Source organism: Triturus cristatus, chromosome 5_2, assembly GCF_964204655.1.
Source record: "Triturus cristatus chromosome 5_2, aTriCri1.1, whole genome shotgun sequence".
Classification (NCBI taxonomy): domain Eukaryota; kingdom Metazoa; phylum Chordata; class Amphibia; order Caudata; family Salamandridae; genus Triturus; species Triturus cristatus.
The window spans coordinates 138,564,139-138,579,631 of NC_140588.1; the positions used below are offsets into that span (position 1 = coordinate 138,564,139).

The 15,493-nt window shown below is 47.5% G+C and overlaps 1 protein-coding gene across 3 annotated transcripts in view; it reads left to right on the top strand.

Moving 5' to 3' along the window:
• ANKS6 (ankyrin repeat and sterile alpha motif domain containing 6) overlaps positions 1-15,493 on the top strand; it is a 357,792-nt gene that overhangs the window by 110,925 nt on the left and 231,374 nt on the right. For all 3 annotated transcript variants that reach the window (XM_085606907.1, XM_085606906.1, XM_085606908.1), the window contains exon 8: positions 5,191-5,240. In XM_085606907.1, coding sequence (XP_085463033.1) covers positions 5,191-5,240 — 50 coding nt within the window. The remainder of the gene's footprint in view (positions 1-5,190; positions 5,241-15,493) is intronic.

Here is a 15,493-nt window from a genome sequence, read left to right on the forward strand (position 1 = left end):
TAGCGTCCCCTCTCATCATGGCGCACCTCATCTATTTCCAGCGGGAGCGAGTTCTTAACCATGATGCCCACCCCCCGCGAGCCAGACGTGAAGCCCGAGTGGGCCACCAAACGATAGCCACGCCGATTCATGGCAAAGAAGGAATTACCAATAAGGTGTGTCTCCTGCAGAAAGACCACATCTGGCGAAATTTGTTTCAGATACTGCAGGACCACACCTCGCTTAATCCTGTCCCCCAGTCCATTAACGTTCCAAGACAACAAAGTCAAGTCCCTACCCCCCATCACATACAGAAGCCATCACTCGTCCCCCCGAGAGCACATCAAAAACACCAATACAGTAAAGGGTTTGCCTTGCGGTAAAAACGAACAACACCCCACCCCAACCCACCCGTCCCAACAGAACTCCCCCCTCCCTGCACCCCTGCATGAGCCCGAACAGCCCCCCCAAAGTGCAGTGTGCCTGTCGCCCCATAGATGAAAACACTAACTAGTCCCCCAGAGGAGGAGGGAAAGCCCCCAAGAGACCCTGTACGACCTCCACGGGAGGGGAACTTACACAATCAGTCAATGATGACAATAATGTTGTCCAGAGCAAGGCCTACTATTAGTCCCTCAGTCCTGATCCGGCAAGCCCTCCCCACCAACCGCGCCCCCCCCACCCCCCCGGCCCCGATCCCCGGGCAAAGTGTCCAACCAGTCCCCGGCCGCCTCGGGACGATCAAAAAAGTGCGTGCGGCCATCCACCTCTACCCTCAACTTCGCTGGAAAAAGCATCGCATACTTGAGGTTCAGGTCCCGTAGGCGACGTTTGACTCCGAGAAAACTCAGTCTCTGCTTCTGGACCGCCGGAGTAAAATCGGGATAGAAGTTTACATCCATATTGTCGAGTCTGACCGGTCCTTGTTGCCTAGAAGTCTGCAGGATAGCGTCTCTGTCCCGAAAGTTGAAGATCCGGGCGATGAGAGGCCTCGGAGGGGCTCCGATCTTAGGTCTCCCTCCGGGGACCCTGTGGGCACGTTCCACTGCGAAGAGTTTACTCAGCCCCCGGGGCTGGAGACGGGTGAGGATCAGGTCCTCCACAAACAGATCCGCCGCCTCCTCCTCACGTCCCTCCGGCACCCCGACAATGCGAACATTGTTCCTCCGGGCCCGACCCTCGGAATCTTCCAGTCGACGATCCATCAGGGCGCTCGCCTGGCCCAGTCGGCGCACCTCCTTTTGGAGGGCCGCCACGTCCGTTGTGAGGCCCGAGGTGGTGTGGGCCAAGAGTCGACCCGGTCATTCGTCTTGGACAGATCGGCCCTCACCAGGCCCACATCCACGAGGACCGAGTCAATCTTTTGCGCCAGAGTGTCAAAGCGCTGGTCCACTGAGGCCTTCATCTCGGCGATGGCGCCCATGACGTCCCGGAGGGTCAGATCCGCGGGCAAAGCAGGGGCATCAGTCGGGCCAACAGGGGACCTACGCGGCGCCTCTGGAGATCCCTTCTGGAGGGTGTAGCGGTCCATGCTGTTAGACTGAGGGGCTGCGCCGCGGCGGGTCGATTTCACCTTTGCCCGGTCGCCATCTTGTTTAGTGGACATGGCTCCAGTCCCCAAATCGTGCCAATCTCCTTGAAAGGGGCTGACAGACCGGTTCACGGGCTCCGGGGGAGGGCGACCACAGCTCCGAAGGGCAGATCACAGCTGGCGGGCCGGCAGGGCACCCCGATGAAGTCACACCACCGCACGCCGCCTCGCGACCCTACCTCGCTTGGCAGCAAGGAGGGCGCGAAAGCGAAAGTGAAAGTGCGGGGTACGCGAATCGCCCAGCCTCGCCCGCCGCTGTTGTTCACTTTGTCCCCGGATCGCCCCACAACTCCAATCCGGGGGGCCGGCGTGGAGAAGGCCGCAAACCTCAATCGATGCTCCCGCCAGTGTCCGAGGTCCGATTTGGAAACGGAAAACGGATGGCACCTCAGCTCGGTCTCACGAACACAGTCCCCTCGTCAAGGACAGGATATAGTCAGGATTTATGCAGGAGGTCGCGGAGGTCCTCGGGAGCCTCGCACCTACGCGGCCATCTTGGTTGCGCGCTAGGCTCCTCCTCCATGTCCTTTGTTTTTGATGGCGATTAGATCCGTAAGCTTGAGTAGTGGGGAGTTATTCAAGTAATAAATTAGAACCGAATGTTAATGCCTTTATTTCAATGGTAGGTTGTAATTAAAGGAGTTACATTTTTGTGTCAGCATTACTTGGTTATCAACAAGCTGCAACGAATCTGATATTAGCCTCTTCGTTGCATAGCAATTGTCTATCTATTTGATCTCGCTGCAAGGGCAGACATTATTTAGTCATACTTTTAGTTACTTTCTGAGTGGGGGTATCCTGTAGGTCATGTTTTAGCCCTTGTAGTTCAGAAATCCAGTGATGATTGTGAAGGTGTGAAAAGGATAAGATACTTTTAGGAAAAGATGTAGATTTAAAAAAAGAAACTGTTAATGTTGTGCTATAGATGCCACAGAGTCTGCCGCCTTGAGCATCTTTCTAGATATTTCAACATTGTATTTAAGACTAAGTATTTTGACGGAACTTGAGGCATTCACTTTGGAAAGCATCCTACATATTAGTGTTTAACTAGTTGTAGAATTACATAGCAATTGAGGTAACTATTAATATATAAACATTTGCACCTTTCCTTCTCTAATTAGGTGATTGAAAAGATAGGGCTTACTGCAGATACTATGGTTTGTCAGTACTCAGAAATTAATAGGAAACTCTAGTTGTAAGTCATTCAGTGGCCATATTTAGGAATAATTGATGTGTATTTTAAAAAGAGTTTTTAAAATAAATATTTTCCTTTGACTTTCCGTCAAAGCATTGATTATGCATCTAGCTGCAATATTGAGATCTACTGGACAATTGAGGCTACTTTTTGGTGAGGAAAACTAGACCTACACTGGAAGTCTAAGTTTGAAGCAGTGTTGTTTCTAAATAACCACGTTTTTCGAATCTGGGAAGATTTACACCCAGAGATTGAATTTATTATGAAAGAAGTCTGCTAGTATGGTAGGGAAAGGAAAAGCTGTTATTGGTGTACCTCGGCATTGAAAATGGGTGGAACGTCCAAACATTTCTAAGATTGTGGAGCTTTTATATGAATTCACAACAGGAACATCACAATTTCATCAACACTGCCACTGATGTTCTTTCATGGGGTTAACCTCTGATCCGTTAACTTGAAGGAGCTCTAAGGCAAGTGCAGAAATGCTCTCTTACCAGTACTTTTCTTCCGGCGTGATCACCCGCCTCTCCTGTCTTTCTGGGTGTTGCATTCAGACATGGGTAATCAGGGAGAAACCTTCTTTGAGTTTACTTTTGGGTCACCACTGCCCATTGATTTTCCTATAGCCATTTCTCTGTACAAGCTCAGCATGCTTTGGCCCTTTGTGTTCCCTCCTAGTGCTGCTTCCGTTGCATGTGTGCTCACTATGCAGTGCAAGAAGATATATGCCCCCTCCCCCCAGAGGGAAAAAATGTAAGAAATGGACACAATGAAAATAAACGTTAACCACCAAGAAGACAGGACTTTATTACTATACAGACTTTGCTGTGTCTTAACATTGTTTCTTATTATGCTTAGAATGTTATTTTTCAAACTGTATACATAATGAGCTGTCTGTGGTTGAATTTTCTATTATGCAGCACTATTTGCATCTTTGATAACGTTGTCTATACATCACTCTATGTATGGCTCTGTCAACCATATTCCTGTATTTGGTCCTTCTCTTTGCCACATAGTCTGTGCTATTGCACATTACAATGCATTTTGTATATGTCACTCTACTCTAGTTTGCCCAGTTATCTATTGTTTGCCTATATATGTGACTAGTTCTGTCCTTCTTAGGCTGGTAACACTCTTTCCTCCTCTCCCTCTTTCTATGTGCCAACACATTCCCTTTGTATTCTGCATATGACACTCCACTCCAAGATTGACATCGTCATTCAATTATTTTCTCCCTCTTCTGTGTCTTCCATATGGTGCTAGACTCCTGGCCCCAGTTAGTCTTTGGCCGTTCGGTGTTTCCCCCCTGGTACGAAGGGTCAAACTCGTATCTTCACGACTGCCCGGGTTGGAAGCGTGATCTCATCATGGTCACTGTGGCATGTCTCTCTGATCTCCTATTCCCATTATCAGGGACCAAACTTCTCTATCTCCCAGACCGCCATATATGCAAATTCGCCTTTCCCCAGGTCACAGGGGTCGCCTCTCCATTCTCACAATGTCTGGCCCCACGGACCGTCCCACACGAGATTACATTCGTAACCAGATTTCAGCTCTTTGATGCTCCTGCATGAGTACCCTTTTCTGAACCATCATGCAGTAAGTGCTCATGTTTATGTTGGACACAATTTTCTAAGGATACTTTACTCTGCAGTCTCCTTCACCTCTCCCTTAACCTCCTCCCCCAGGCTGTTTACTGGCTTATGTCTCGTGACATACAGCACACTTTATCAGTATGCACCCCTTGATACTCATTCCATTTCTTCCCTGTTTTTGGTGAGCCACAGCCCATTTTTCTTTCTTCCTCATTTTATTTGTTCTGCTACTGTTTACATACATACATTCTCTTTCGCTTATTTATCTTTCAGTGCATTTTGTGACCTCAGGAAGTTAGTAGCAAATGCTTTTATTCCCTTTCACTGATATATGACTGAGCTCTGATGATGATCCTACATTCTCCATAGAATCGGAATGTCGTTGACTTGCATACAGATGCATACCACCATATATTAAATTTGACAGGCCATTCTGTTCTTTGTTACTTGATATGCACATTGACCACTTTTATCACGCATATCACACTCAAGATTGCACCGAGCAAGTTTGTCACTGCCACCCACTTCGTTGTTTATTGCTTTTTTGTATTTATTTTATTGGTTAAATTGCCATTTGGCGTTGTTAATAGTTTGCTTGCATCATTGAATTAGGGACCACTGTTCAGTTACTCGCTTTGGAAGCAAAGGCATGCAACATCTCAAAACCTTCTATTTCTAGAAGGCTTTGTGTGAGTGGGAAGAGTTTTGGACTAAGTAGGGTCACCAGGAGCAATCCTAAAGAGAAATGGGCAGACTCAATAGGCTAGGTGATCTTTTCCTCTGTCGCTTTCAAAACTGTTAAATTTTGACACCTGTTTTGTTTTAATCAGGGCTTGGCACCAACCGATCAGAAAAGGATGATGAATTAATAACAACCATGGTAAGGCCTTTTTACTCTCTTAATATGCATTACCTTTTTTTCTTTTAATATTTGATTTCAACATTTTTTGCAGTGGTACACCGAATATAGTAGTAAGCATGTTACAGATCTCAGATGTGCTAAAAATGCTGCATCTGAATGGCCACTTGTCCTTTTAAAAAAAAAATATATATATATTAAGACATTGTTTAGGTGACTTCAGTGATGAGAATCTGCTTTACAGATGTTTTCATTCATTCAAACTTTTATTCCAAAGAGAAACTAGACATCTAAAAATGGTTTATGACATCACTATTTTTGTAGCCAACCAAGTTGCAGAGTGAGGCTTGGAGCATTTTGTACCACACATTTGGACATTTTCCAGGTTCCAATGATGATCTTTTCTTCATCAGACACCGTTTTTTTATGTAACTAGCTTTCCTGGACTCAATGGCCTTTTTGAAACTAAACAAAACATGTATGAAGAGAGAGTATTTCCAAATAATTAAGGTGGCAAAGAACTGAACTGGAATGGAAGTGCATTTTGTGGTATAGTTAGGGCCTGATTACGAGTTTAGCAGTCCTGGAACGGGCCCCCACACTGCCGCCCCACTCCAGAACCACAAAATAGGGCCGCTGGCTGCTCGCCCGCTCACGAGTATTTTTGTAGTCTGGTTGGTGGGCCTTTGGCATTCCTTCGGCAGTGCCTTTCAAAAAGGCACCGCAGTTGGAGCATCAAAGCCCGTTCCTGCACGGCATGGACTGTCAAGTCGATTCCGTGCAGGCATGGGGGTGCATTCACACAGAGGCGAACACCATGTGGCCCCCTGCATGCATCTCATGGGACTGAGACAACAGGGGTCCCTGTTGGGCCCCCTTTGTTTCCTCTCCACCAGCATTTTCATGGCGGGTGCACCGCCATGAAACTGCTGGCGGTGAAGAAACTTGCAGTATGCTTTGGACTGCCAAGCATATTACAGCCTCAACACTGCCGCGCCACCGCCGGGGATAGCGGTTGCAGCGATTTCACGCTGGTCACACCGCTAATGTCGAAATACAACAGTCGGACCACTGGTGCGGCGGTCCCCGACTGCCACCTCACCTCCACCACAGCTTTGGCAGTGCCATGGACTGCCAAACTCGTAATCAGGCCCTCAGTAACCACTAAATTACTACAAAACTACTATTTACAATCCTATGAGTGAAGATCTCCATCTCTCCTATCTTTTAATGGGGAGACCTCACATGTGAGTTTAAAAAAAAAATATATATATATATTTTTCATTGATCCATTTAGCACAAGTGCAGTTTAACAGAGACAACAAACTTTCTACCTTGCAGTCAGTACAATATGGTCAATTGTTTAACTTGCATTTTCTTATCTATAACAAACCCAACCCACCCTACCCTCATGCTTCCTTTTCCCCACTCTTCGCAACTGGAGAGTAATGCTGCGGATTGTCCAGCAAGGTTATATTGTTATGCGGGCAATGTGCTTGACCTTTTCTATCATGAGTCCATCTTAGCGGGTAATGCCATCTTTCATCCCAGAGGCTCCACTGTAGTATCACAGTCATATTGAGTAGTTACCGGTACCATGTGAGTAGGTCTTTACATACTGTTACGTTGGGTATGGGTATATTGCCAAAAGAACCGTGCTTTTCCATACACGGACATAGCTGGCGATATGGTATTTCCTAGTGAGCTGTATTGCCAATGCCTCAAGGTGATCTATCGTAATTACACCTTTCCTCTTTGTACCTTTTGGATTTGCCCCTCCGAAAGCCCTGCAATCATTTCTTTAACACAGGCCCCTTCGTTCTTCTCTAAGGAACACTCTCCTTTCTGTATCCTCCTTTATCCAGTTATCTAATGTGGGGGTGGGGGCATGGCTGCCTTCCATTTCATCATAGTAGCCCTTCCAGCCATCAACAACACTAGGTGCACATATTTTATAGCTGCATTATTTTCCTTTGTGCGTGTTTTCCTCGCAGGCTTATCTCTATGTTCCTGATGTCTTCCTCACTGAGCTCTGTATATTATCTATGATTGCCTAACAATATGCTTTCAGCACCTGGCAGCACCAGAACGTATGCTGGAAGATGACTTCTTCATTCCTACACCTGGGGCAGGTTGAGGAGGCTCCTGGATATATCTTTCCTAATCTATGTGGAGTGAGATATGCCATATGCAGAATATTGAATTGAATATATCTCAAATGGGTAGTTCGGAATACCTGCCTCTGATATTCTAGGGCTCTCTACCACTCTTTATCATTGAAGGCTTGGCCAGCTATGCCCTCCCACTTATATCTCAGTGGCTAATGTGTGTTCAAAGCCAGGATATCGTCCAGTGTCCGCCTCCACATAGTGTAGTTCCTGCATCGGGGGCTTTGTGGTATCAGTGGGCCACAGGTGTCTAAGGGCATTCAGTATGTCATTGCTAGAACTGGCCACTGGGAAGGTCTCTTTCACTCATTAGAGTTTGCAAGGCTGTCTTGTGTTATTGTGGAAGAAGTGTAACAGGATGCATAGCCGTACTTCATCCTAGCATCTCAAATCCTTGTGCATAATATATCTCTGTGCAACTGGTAGACCTTTTAAGGGTATCACTGGTGCATATGGTAGCGCGTGCTTTGTGTATTCTGTACCCTGCTTCAAGTCCGCCCTTGCTATTTTGACCAATAACAGACCTTCCTTGACTGCCCCTGGTGGTGCCAATAGCAGCACTTGCACAAACCTTTTATATATTTGCCTATTAGTATTACCTGTTTTATTTAGGTGGAGCTCCGCTAACCACAAAGTCGCCCTTTGGAGTTTGCAGGTTAGTGATATGTCTGTTATTAGCTAGTGGTATTGGGCTTAGATAGTGGATCTAAGTTGCCCTTTTCAGGAGAAATTTTAGACTTTTTGTTTTATTTGTCTGGGATAATCCCCAGTTGAATAGAGAGGTTATGAAGGAAACACATAGAAGGTTTGATGATGGTAGCAAGCTGCCAAAGAAGTTGAGGTAGGTGCATGCTAGCATCTCTGACTTTCAGGGAGCCCAAGATAGATTCTGTAACTTCAAGAGAGGTGGCATATTGTTGCAGGAAAAAGGTTTGGTGGAGAGGGGGCTTTTTATCACTCTTGGTTGTCTTTTAATTATATTTTTATTGAAAGAAAAATGTTTTGCGATCTTTGTAGAGTTGGAGCAATGGTTGTTTTCCTGGATAGCTGCAACATAAGTCTATGGCTGTGTTGACCAATTTAAACAACCCTGTGTTCTGCTCAGCTAGTGAAAGATTACTCCCGGTCATTTTTTCTTTCCTTGATGGGCACCTAAGCCAGGGGTCTCCAACATTTTCTGTAGTTAGAGCTACTTCTCATCAGTGAAAATCATTGCGAGCTACTAAAGGCCAAGCCACTCGTGCAGTGTAATTGGACACCCCGCGCCCAGCTTAATTGATTTTAAGCCTAATGGCCATAGAGCCAGATACTGTGGTTTGAACAAATAAAGGGGCACTATGATAGGACTGCAATGTATGTCAGTGGGCACGTGGTCTTTGGGAATGTATGAACATGTGGCGTAAGTATGGGATATATGTGTGTGGCTGAATGAGAGACTGTGTTTATCTACTTGTGACGCATGACACAGCTTTCGCCATGTAAGGTACTGTTACACGTATAACACAAACATACAGCCATTTTTTTAAAGGGGAAATTTAAAGTGCAGAAAAATGTTCAGCAAAAATGTTCATTATATGGAACATTTTTCTGCACTTTAAATTTCTTCCTTTGAGCTACTCTGAAGGTGTCTGTGAGATACTGGTAGCTCACAATCAACCGGTTTGAGACAAAGATAGGTTTCCTTGTGAATCGGTTTTTCTCTTAGTGAGACTCCATTTTGTGATTGCCATGTTTCAGGTTTTTTTGTAACTGTATATTAGGTAGAAATACGAAATTAGACCCTGGATTTACTAGGAATCAATGATGAATTAATGACGGCATTCAAGTATTAAGAAAAATATAAAATCCGTCATTACAGGACACCTACTAAGTGGCTAGAGTGACTGCCAAAGCCAGTTAATTATGTTTTTGATTTATGAAACAAAACTGTAAACAGTAAATATGCTTGAGTTATAGCTTTCATTTAGATTTCGCACCAGGTTATAGTTTATACAGCCCCCAAAAGGAACACCTGAAACAGTGACACATTACTGCACAGCACACTCGAGTGAGCATACAGTCCATCCTTGATCACCGCCTTCCTCTTCCTTCATCACCATGTCAACATACTCCTCCAGCTCCTTGAGTCATCCTCCAGTTTTTTTAACAATAAGTACCCTACCCCTGCAGACCATCACAGCCACTGCCTGCTCCTGCAACTCTCTTGCTAACTCCACACCATTCGCAAACTGTCAACAACTGTTCTTCAGCAGCAAACAGCTGCTTGAGGTTTGTTCTATATTGCACTCTTCTATTTAGTGTCACAGGAGAGCTCACACAGAATTTAAAAAAAAATCTTATTAACCATGCTCATGAGACCATACACCCCAAAATAGCTCCAAAAGTCCATATTTGGAGATACCACAAAAATCAGCAGTAAAACAATCATGAGGGAGCAACCAAAACAATCAATAATCCCCATCCCACCAACCACTGCATGGCCCCTCCAGATCCTCTGTAGTTCTGCCATTACGCCCAAACATTTTACATTTTTTTTTATCACACCAGTTTTTTGGGGCCCTTTGGCACCAGTCCAGGTCTCGCTTCCAGTCCTCCAGCTGCGGGGGTGTCGGCGCCCCCCATCCCCTTGCAATATTGCGCTTTGCAATTCCCGCAGCCAGGACAAACCATATTTCCATATCTCTAGACCAAGCAGTGTCGCCTTTAATCATTAGCAAGAGCCACTTCGGCTCCATCGGGACCGTTTCCCCCACCCACACAGAAATTGTTAAGAGCATATTTCTTATTAGTGTAGTTTTTGCCAAAACAGTGTTATTCATCTGAGCAAGCGTGCCTCTGTGTATTGCATCATATGTGTATTTTTTTCTTCCCACATTGCCACTCTCTGTGAAGGCTCAAGGCCGTTAGGATTGTTAAAACTCACCACCTGACTGGGCCTCTGCCCCTAATACTCCCTTTCCAACTATTCTACTCTTATTCCCTCCCTGCTGCCAGCTTGATATAGTCCTCGCCACCCCACCTCTCCCTTCTCTTGTCTCCTGTTGAGCCCTTCTCTCAGGGTGTCCAGCGTGAGTGAAGGACTAAGGGGTTAAGGGCATCTTCCATGTTTTGCCTAGTAAAGTCTTAGGACCAGAACCCATTTCTTGTTCTTCCCACTCATATTCCTTCCTTGAATCTTCTCCCCTGCCCCTTGCTGTCCTTTTCTGTACTCTAACCTCTTTACTCCTACAAGCATAATGATTGTACTCTCTCACAGGCCCTAATTCCAGCCCTTAACACTGGCATTCAATGTTGACCACTTCTTGAGTCTTTTAGAGATTTACAGACACGTCTTATTTTTTAGGTGGATTTCACCTCACCGCTTCTGAGTGGACACCATTGAGTCTTTACTGAGGAAACTGAATTTTCTTGGGTCACACCTTGGAGCTTTTGAGTGACCCCATAAGCTTTTACTGAGTCATCCATGGTTTTTCCTGAGTTGTGCCGCCTCATTTTGCGGTGACCCATAGACCTTTTTGTGGAAGCACTTTGAGTTGATCCTCACTACTTCTAAATTGATATCAGTGCCATAATACTGAGGCATTTAGTGGATCTCCTTGTGTTGCATTTTTTTTACTGCTTCCATGGGACCCTACACAATTATATAGAATGGTATTAAACTACTGACTGTGGCTGCATCACCACCCTAATGAGGTGATTGCTTAACTCCCTAATCTATTATTCTCTGATCAGATATGTATAACATATGGTGCATTAAATGTGCACTGTTCATCTCACATATACCCCTATAAACCATGGCATATCAGTGGCTCAGGATTGCCACAATACTACCAAATGATGTGTGAGGACCTCATGCAATTCACTCAACTTTTCCCACATAGACTTTACTGAACCCACACACCTTTTCAACCAAACCTAGTGAGAGTGCTGTTGTGCCCCAGCAGTGGTATTTGAGCAGTGTACAAATGCTAGCTAATAGACTCTCTTTCACCCTCTTCCCAAAAGACGTCTCAACTGACTATCTCCATGACATCCTTTCTTCATGCCTAAGAGGTAAAATGCCTAACAAGTCACTCCTATTCCTTTTCCTTCCCAAAGTGTTTAGGCTGGCTGTCACAGAAAATGTTTCTAAGCAGCTAATGTTGAATCTCTGGAGAGTATCTTCTCGATCTGTTTTTCAAGAAACAAGCCTGTGCTTGACCCCCCTAGCCGAATCTCCAATCATACTCTTCTGAATCGTCCATTGCTCTCTAAATCTTTACTTTCTAACTCAAGAATTGCCATCCCAGCACCACAAACCTTAAATTCTACTTCCTGCAACTACTCACCCAACAATGTACCCATTCTCCCAACCATCTCATCCACACCTCTTGTGTTCATGCTCTTTAGTGAACTTTCGCTCTCTGGACATGTACCAGACTGTCTAAGAATCTTTTGATCACCCTTGACCAGGTATTGTAGATAAATGCCATTGTCTGCTCGAACTCTGAAAAGTTCCTAGCCCGCACTGTTCTTCTATCTCGACAGCTTGCATGATAGATGAATGATGAAAGATTAATTGTGCCTATGTGCTTTACACCTTAGTTTGCATCATCATAATGCATGCTAAAATGTGACAACAAGAAACCGTGGCGTTCTATTCTTCATCTGTTTCCAGTGACAAGTCCTTGTCAACCTTTGATTAATTCATGACCAATCTTTGCTCAGATATTTTTGAAGTTTAAAATGCAGCCAATTCCCTGGGCTCTTCCGCTGAACTCAAGAAGCACAAAACAGTCAGTCCATATTTGTAGAACGTAAAGGGCTTAGAAGCTGACTCGTGCCTTGAAGATTTAGCATTCTATTCACATGGCTGCACATCACTTTAACTATAGCCTTTCATGTAAACCTTCCCTTGTAATCCAAAGGGATTTTTTTTTGTGTGAGCGAAGTGTTTTTATTTATAGCTGCATGGCCCTCTGAGTGTTGTTGCAAGGAGCCTGTAATTGTTGAAAAATGCAACTCACTCTTACTGCACACTAGAGGCATACACTTTTGTGTATTAGTAAACATGAGACGGTTGGTCTCTTTGAGCTGCCTTCTTGCTCCATCCTTCGCTTGCTCGCTCTTTCTCTCTCTCTCCGCCCCCCCCCCCCCCGCCCCATTGGCCAGAGGGGATTCTTTCCCTTTCATTACCTGTCCTCATTTACCTTTAGACTTGGAGAGGAGACTTTGCACCGGGTAACCAGACCTCTCTTTTCACTCGAGGACCTCCCCACTCTACTTCACCCCTCTTTCAGGGTGGTATTTTCTCTATGGACCTGTTAAGGTCTGGCAACGGACTAGCCCCAGAAACAATGGCACTCATCTGCCCACAGTACTTCTAGATGCAAGTCATCTATCAGTCCCACATAAAAAACTAATTCGTTCTGCTATTGGGTACACCGAATAGTCAAATTAGGTAAGTAGCATTAATTCTGCATTGATTGGGGTGCTTCTGCATTCCCTCATAGACTAGGCCAATTGTGCTCTTGTTATTGGCGCACTGGCAAATAAATTAGGTTGGGTTTTTTTGATAAACAAATTTTTATTGTGTTTTGCGGCATAAAAGACAGTATCAAGAGTAAGATACAGCAGTGCATTGAACAAGGCATCAGTAACTGCATTTGGATAAGCATCAATAAACCATTGCAAAGACCCTCCCACCCTCCCCCATCCTCCGTCCCCACCCCCTGCGCCCCCACCCTTCAAATCATGCCCCCCAGCCACTTCCCCCATATCCTGCGGAATTTTTTGGGGCAGCCTCGCGCAGCACACAACGACCGCTCCTGGGCCGCACACCAGTCCACCCCTCTACTCCAGGTAGCCACTCTGGGTGGGTCCGGTTGTGACCATACTGCCGCTATGTCTCTCTTAGCCACCATAAGGGCAGTGGTGAGGAAGTACTTTTCGTTACGGGATCCGTCGATCCCATCCATGATGCCCAGCAGGGCCATTCTAGGCTCATGGGGAACCTCCCAACCCAAGACCTCCGCTAGCTCAGTTTCAATCGCTGCCCAGTAACCGTGTAGACGGGAACAAGACCACACCATGTGGAAAAAATCTGCCGGAGCCACCCCACACCGGGTGCAGGAGGCGTCCACGCGGAGACCCGCCCGGTACAGGCGGTCTGGGGTCAGATAGGCGGTGTGTAGGTAGTAGATTTGGATGAGCCGCAGCCTAGCGGAGGTGGTAAGCGACCGAGGGCCCATAAGGGCGTCTCTCCAGTCCGCCTCGTCCAGGGGTCCCACCCAGGCCTCCCATCGCTGTTTGAGCCCGCTCCAGTCCACCGGGGAATTGTTAATCAGGGATTTGTAAATGCGGGATATACCCCCCTTTCCCAGATACCCCAGCATCACCTGAGCTTCAGGTGGGCTATGGGGAGGCAGTCTGGAGTCTAGAGGGACGTGAGCCCGGACCGCGTGGCGCAGTTGAAGGTAGCGGTAGAATTGGGAGGGCCGCAGCGAGAAGCGGGTCTGAAGCTCTTGGAAGGAACACATGCGGCTCCCACGCCATAAGTCGCCCAGACAGGAGATACCAAGAAGATCCCACTGCCGAAAGCCCGCCAATCCCACCACCTCCCGCAGCCAGGTCCCGTGCCAAAGCGGAGTGAGTTGTGTGGACGTCCCCGACCATCTAGTGTGCCGCAGTGCCGCGCGCCACGCGAGGAAAGGAGCCCGCACGACGTCGGGGAGTGACAGGGGGACCGTTGTGCCATAGAGCATGTTTTGGATGGAGGAGAACCCAAGGCCTTGCACCTCGAGACGGTAAGCCGGGTCGCCCCAGCCTCCCGAGAACCAGTCATGGATCACCAGTAACTGGGTGGCCAGGTAATAAAGATATAGATTGGTCATGCTCAGACCGCCATCATAGGAGGGGACCCTGCATCGATCCAAGGCCAGCCGAGGCCTACCGCCGCCCCAAAGGAATTTGGTCACCATTTTATCCAGGTCTCGGAACCACGGGCGCGGAAAAGGGCATGGAGTATTTTGTAGTATGTAAAGAAATTTGGGGAGGATCATCATCTTGTATAGAGCGACTCTCCCTAGCGGATTCAATGGGAGGGACTGCCACCGGAGCATGTCTGACCTGGTTTTGTTGACTACCGGAGCCACATTAAGGGCCCAGCATAGTTCCGGAAGGAGGGTGACCCAAATCCCCAGGTATTTAAAAGAGAGTCTCCGGAGGGGGATGTCCGACTGCCAGTCGAAGCATTCCCGCGACGGGTGTAGCGGGACTAGGACGGATTTTTTGGGGTTCAGGTGAAGACCCGACGCTTGGCCAAATCGATGGAGGATCCGACGGACCCGGGGTCCCGAGGTCGCTGGGTCCGAGAGATAGAGGAGGACGTCGTCCGCGTATAGGGCGATCTTGTCGGGGGCCACATCCGGCCATTCCCATCCTCGAAGAACAGGATCCGCGCGAATCAGCACCGCCAGGGGTTCCATCGCCAGAGCGAAAAGGAGGGGCGAGAGCGGACAACCCTGGCGCGTCCCCCGGCCTATGGGAAATGGGCGAGAAAGTGCCCCATTGACCAACACACGGGCCCGCGGGCGCGCATAGAGGACCATTACCATGGCTCGGAACCGGGGGCCGAAGCCCATACGCTCCAGGACCTCACCCAAGTACGCCCATCCCACGGAATCAAAGGCTTTTTCAAAGTCGACCAAGAGGAGGGCCAGATAGGGGGAAAGGCGGCCGCGGTGCGCCATCGCGAGGTGGAGGCGCCGTAGACAGTGTCTGGTCCCCCGCTCCGGCATAAAGCCACAGGGAGGCGAGCGATGGGCGTAACCGTTGCGCCAGGACCGTGGCATAGATTTTGAGTTCTGTGTTAATAAGGGATATCGGCCGGTAGTCGGAGCAGGACCGCGAGGGAGGCTGTGTCTTGGGGAGTGCAACTATGGTTGCTGTATCCGTTTCGGGCCGGAACGAGCCCGTCTCCACCACGGCCGCAAAGAGGTCTCGAAGCCTCGGGGCCAGTGTCTCACGGTAGTGAGCGTAATATTCCTGGGGGAATCCGTCAGGTCCCGGGGTCTTCCCGGGTGCCAGGCGGCCGATCGCTTCTTCAATCTCCTGTAGCTCGATCGG